Source organism: Nanorana parkeri, unplaced genomic scaffold, assembly GCF_000935625.1.
Source record: "Nanorana parkeri isolate BGI_ZX_2015 unplaced genomic scaffold, ASM93562v1 scaffold2304, whole genome shotgun sequence".
NCBI classification, from domain to species: domain Eukaryota; kingdom Metazoa; phylum Chordata; class Amphibia; order Anura; family Dicroglossidae; genus Nanorana; species Nanorana parkeri.
This window is the reverse complement of record NW_017308572.1, coordinates 133,568-138,822: the sequence shown is the minus strand read 5'-3', so window position 1 is coordinate 138,822 and position 5,255 is coordinate 133,568. Positions and strand designations below refer to the sequence as shown.

Below are 5,255 nucleotides of genomic sequence, written 5' to 3'. Positions count from 1 at the left end.
GGGGATGTATCGTAGTCCTGCCTTGGGGTGGTGTTGTCCCCCTCTGCTCATCTCTATAACAAAGGGGGAGGGGGTCTGTAGTCCTGTCCTAAGATGACAACGCAGGTCCATAAAGGCAGCACAGCGAGTGAGTGTTGTCACCCTAAGGCAGGACTACGAAACACCTTCCCCTCCGCTCATCTATATAAGGGGAAGCATTTTGTTGGCCTGCCCTAGGGTGACAACACTCACTCACTGTGCTGTATTTATGGAGCTGTGTTGTAACCTTTGGGCAGGACTACAGAACACCTCCCCCTCTCCTCTACCCTATAACGGAAGGGTGTTCATGGAGATGGCGGAGCTCTCTGGATTTCACAGATGGTGGGAAGTTTCGGATATGAAATCATCAGGAAACCGGCTTTCATCCTCGCTGCGTCCTGATAGGACGATCACCGGCCGGCGCTCTTCATTGTCCCTCAGAATAGAGGAGGGTGGGTGGAGTTTTGACGGCGGTTGCATTGTGCCCGGCTCTTGTGCGTTGCCTGCGGATGGTAATCACGGTTTCCATGGTAACCCGGCACTCCACAAACACGTCTCCGTCCAAAAACTGCAGCAATGTTCCCAGAGAGCGGCGAGACGGGAGGGGGGCCAATCCACGTCAATCAATTGTTATTACTGGGGCCCGGTCCAGTCACAGCACAGCGGTGCGCCAAAGCATGCGTGATAAGGTGTGCTATGACGTGTGATCATGTGCGTTATGGAGGAACCCCGGCGAAGAGACCGACATAGAGAGTAAGATATTGAGGCCTCACTGCCAGATGCAGCTAAAGTGCGAATAAAGATTCCAGAACTCCAATACTCTGAGCTATAGAAGTTCTGTATTCTGTCTGGTGGGTGGGGGATGTTGGGGGTATGATGGGCATGGTAGTGTAGATCAGGACACGCATGGACTATGTGCTCTGTGCTGTGTCAGGTTTTTCGAGTCTTTCCTAGAAGACAGTTGGTGGAATTCCCCTTTCTGGGTGGATTGTGGTCAGCGACGTGTGACGGCTCTACGCCCTTCTGCTTTACTTCTACCAACCTCCCAGGGGGTCCCCCCGCCGTCCCTCCAGAGGTCCCCCCGCCGTCCCTCCAGAGGTCCCCCCGCCGTCCCTCCAGAGGTCCCCCCGCCGTCCCTCCAGAGGTCCCCCCGCCGTCCCTCCAGAGGTCCCCCCGCCGTCCCTCCAGAGGTCCCCCCGCCGTCCCTCCAGAGGTCCCCCCGCCGTCCCTCCAGAGGTCCCCCCGCCGTCCCTCCAGAGGTCCCCCCGCCGTCCCTCCAGAGGTCCCCCCGCCGTCCCTCCAGAGGTCCCCCCGCCGTCCCTCCAGAGGTCCCCCCGCCGTCCCTCCAGAGGTCCCCCCGCCGTCCCTCCAGAGGTCCCCCCGCCGTCCCTCCAGAGGTCCCCCCGCCGTCCCTCCAGAGGTCCCCCCGCCGTCCCTCCAGAGGTCCCCCCGCCGTCCCTCCAGAGGTCCCCCCGCCGTCCCTCCAGAGGTCCCCCCGCCGTCCCTCCAGAGGTCCCCCCGCCGTCCCTCCAGAGGTCCCCCCGCCGTCCCTCCAGAGGTCCCCCCGCCGTCCCTCCAGAGGTCCCCCCGCCGTCCCTCCAGAGGTCCCCCCGCCGTCCCTCCAGAGGTCCCCCCGCCGTCCCTCCAGAGGTCCCCCCGCCGTCCCTCCAGAGGTCCCCCCGCCGTCCCTCCAGAGGTCCCCCCGCCGTCCCTCCAGAGGTCCCCCCGCCGTCCCTCCAGAGGTCCCCCCGCCGTCCCTCCAGAGGTCCCCCCGCCGTCCCTCCAGAGGTCCCCCCGCCGTCCCTCCAGAGGTCCCCCCGCCGTCCCTCCAGAGGTCCCCCCGCCGTCCCTCCAGAGGTCCCCCCGCCGTCCCTCCAGAGGTCTCCCTGCCGTCCCTCCAGAGGTCTCCCCACACCCACAGGACTGATCACCCCACAGGACTGATCACCCCACACACGCCATGGAGGCAAAATTCATTCAACGCATGTACAATCACCAGTCAAAGACATTGAAATTTGCTGAGACAGAAGAAGACATTCACCTCATCCAATCCCTCATTTCATCTTCATTGTAAATGTTAAAATTAACAAACAACATCTCCAAACAATGGATGAAATATCGGAAATCTTCTGATCATACCCATCAGTTTTTGTTTTTTAAACTGCTGAATAGTTCAGCGGAGACTCAGAAACACCATCAGATGTATCCCTGTGTCAGGGAGATCCGTCCTCACTTCCTGTCCCAGGTGGCACCGGACTTCAAAATAGGAAATGAAAATAAAACAATCGGCAATAACAATATACAAAGTCACTTTCACCCTCGGGCCTCATGGCATTAGATTCGGTTCTATGATGTGCCGTGTCGGTATTAATTGCAGTTCTGTACAAAATACAAAATTACAAGTTGAATGAAATTGCCATTTTGTAGCTTTAAATAAACATGTTTGTTATCTTGTGTGACCGGCGTGCTCCTCCGTCCCGTCCTCATCTCCCGCAGGGACTGGAATGCGTGGCACCTTGTGGTCCCATCTGGACCTCTGCAAATGTTTGATGTGTGTCCAGTTCCCTCTGCTGGTTCCTGTCCATCTCGGGGGGGTGGGGGAAGGTCGGAGCCCTCCTGTCCGCTGATTCATACAATAACGCCTTTCACAAGGGATCTTCAACATTTTGGTAGTGAATTCCTTCTCTGAACGCAGCTTCTAATTCTGCCTTCAGGTGGCCCCGGAGCTCCGACAGTCTATTATTTCTTCCTCTCCAAATGAATCGATGTATATTTGGATAAAGAAGTTGTCGTTGCCGTGTCAGGGAGTTTTGTCCTTACTTCCTGTCCCAGGTGGCACCGGACTTCAAAATAGGAAATGAAAAGAAAACAATCGGCAATAAAAAATATAAAAGGGACCCTAAAGGTGCCCATACACCTTGCGATTATCGGCTGGTTTCTAGCCTGCTCGTTCGACAACTGCGCATGCGCACACTGCCCATTCAGCATTGCGGTCATCGGAAGCCCCGCCCCTCAGGGGGGCGTGTTTTCGATGATCGCAAGTAGGATCTGCCTGTCTGAGATGGGCAGATCGAACGAGCTTTTAATTAGCTTACGACCATCGCAAGACAAAGTCACTTTCACCCTCGGGCCTCTAAGGTATTAGGTTCAGGTCCATCGGCAGGATGTGCTGCGTCGGTATTAATTGTACAAAATTACAAGTTGGAAGAACATTTTGTAACTTTAAAGAAACATATTCGTTACATTCCCCGACTCCGGTCAGAATATTATATTCAGGTTATCCATCACGTGAACGCTGTCCTCAATGGGGGAGACGCTTCTGACTTGTATGTTCATTTCCAGTTGCTCATCCATGTTCTAATGCTGACGTGTGATGTCACAGAACCGGGTTCTGCTCTATACGTTCATTCTCTTAGTTCATCAATTTAAATTGAAAGAACTCCGCCCCCTTCTTCAGTCTTGCACAGTTGTACCGGCTCCTCCTCTTCCTCTGATGTCACTGCACACTGGGAGCGCCTCACAATGTACATTAGAAGCTGCAGCAAGTCAGATAGAGCCCGCCCCATTTCCTGGCTGGAGGACATCCAGCATCATCTAGCAATATCCTCCCCAGCCTCACTGTCCCTGTCCCCGCCCCCTTTCAGTCATTGTATTTCAGTTCTTTCAATCATGGAGGCTCAGCATCACATGTGGGCGTTACCTAGGGCGCTCTGCATGCAAATACATCCTGTCTAGGAACGCCCACTCCTCCAGACTGACACCCGCCCATCAAGGCATTTTGATATTTGCATAACTCCTCCCAAGAGCCAGTCCACTGCTTGCATCAGGGCTGAGGGCTTGTGAGAGGAGTACTGAGGCAGGGTGCTGTGATGTTTTCAGGAAGCTATGTACTGCACCCTGCTGGCCCCTCCCACCAGCCATGACCTGCCTGCATTTCAACTTCAGCTGTTACCTATTCTATATAAATAAAGTTTTGTCTTTAGTTATATATGAACCTCCCCTGTGTCCTCCGAGCTGTACAATACAGGGATCGGACGTCACCCCAACACCTTCGTGTGGCTCAGTGAGTGAAGCGGTACAGACCTTCACCATCTGTCCGTGGCATGTATGTGGGATGTATGCGGGACGTACGGGAGATGTGTGCGGAATTTAAGCGGGTTGTATGGGAGATGCACGGGGGGATGTACAGGGCATGTATGCAGGACGTAAGCAGGATAGATGGAGGATGGACACGGGATGCACGGGGATGTATGTGGGAGGCACGCAGGATGTATGGTGATGTATGCGGGAAGCACGGGGGATGGACGTGGGTTGTACGCGGGATGTATGGAGGATGTGTGCGGGATGGACACGGGATGCACAGGGGATGTATGGAGGATGTATGCGGGATGCACGGGGGATGTATGCGAGATGCACGGAGGATGTATGCGGGATGCACGGGGGATGTATGCAGGATGCACGGGGATGTATGCGGGATGCACAGGGGATGGACACGGGATGGACGGGGGATGCATGGGGGATGTATGGAGGATGTATGCGGGATGCACGGGGATGTATGGAGGATGTATGCGGGATGGACGGGGGATGTATGCGGGATGCATGGAGGATGTATGCGGGATGTATGCAAGATGCATGAGGGATGTATGGATAAGTATGCGGGATGCATGGAGGATGTATGCGGGATGCACGAGGGATGTATGGGGGATGTATGGAGGATGGACGTGGGATGTATGGAGGATGTATGCGGGATACACGGGGGATGGACACGGGATGGACGCGGTCCTTTCCTCAGTAACATTTTGTGTATTTTGGCTTCTAGAACGTTCTCTGTTATTCGTTGTTCGGGAAGTGATCGGCGTTGATGTTCTGGGCTCAGTGTGCTCCTCGGTCCCGTCCTCATCTCCCACAGGGACCGGAATGCGTGGCACCTTGTGGGCCCATCTGGACCTCTGCGCTTGTTTGATGCGAGTCCAGTTCCCTCTGCTGGTTCCTGTCCATCTCGGGGGAGGGGGTCGGAGGGGTCGGAGCCCTCCTGTCCGCTGACTCTACAATCACGTCTTTCACATGGATCTTCAATCCCTTCCCTGAATGGAGCTTCTAATTCTGCCTTCAGGTGGCCCCGGAACCCCGACCGGCTTTTATTATTTCCTCCTCTCCAAATTAATGAGTTATGTTTGGATGAAGAAGTCGGCGCTGCTTGTAGGAATGTTCTTTGTTGTCCCCCTAAGCCGCCCCCC

The 5,255-nt window shown here is 55.3% G+C and overlaps 1 protein-coding gene across 1 annotated transcript; it reads right to left on the bottom strand.

Moving 5' to 3' along the window:
• Positions 1–948: 948 nt before the first annotated feature.
• On the bottom strand, positions 949–2,603 carry LOC108801336 (glycine-rich cell wall structural protein-like). The gene is made up of 2 exons (XM_018573262.1): positions 2,534–2,603; positions 949–1,958 (listed from the first exon to the last, which is right to left on the bottom strand). The coding sequence occupies exons 1-2, from the start codon at positions 2,601–2,603 to the stop codon at positions 949–951; spliced, it is 1,080 nt and encodes a 359-aa protein (XP_018428764.1).
• Between the last annotated feature and the right edge of the window lie 2,652 nt (positions 2,604–5,255).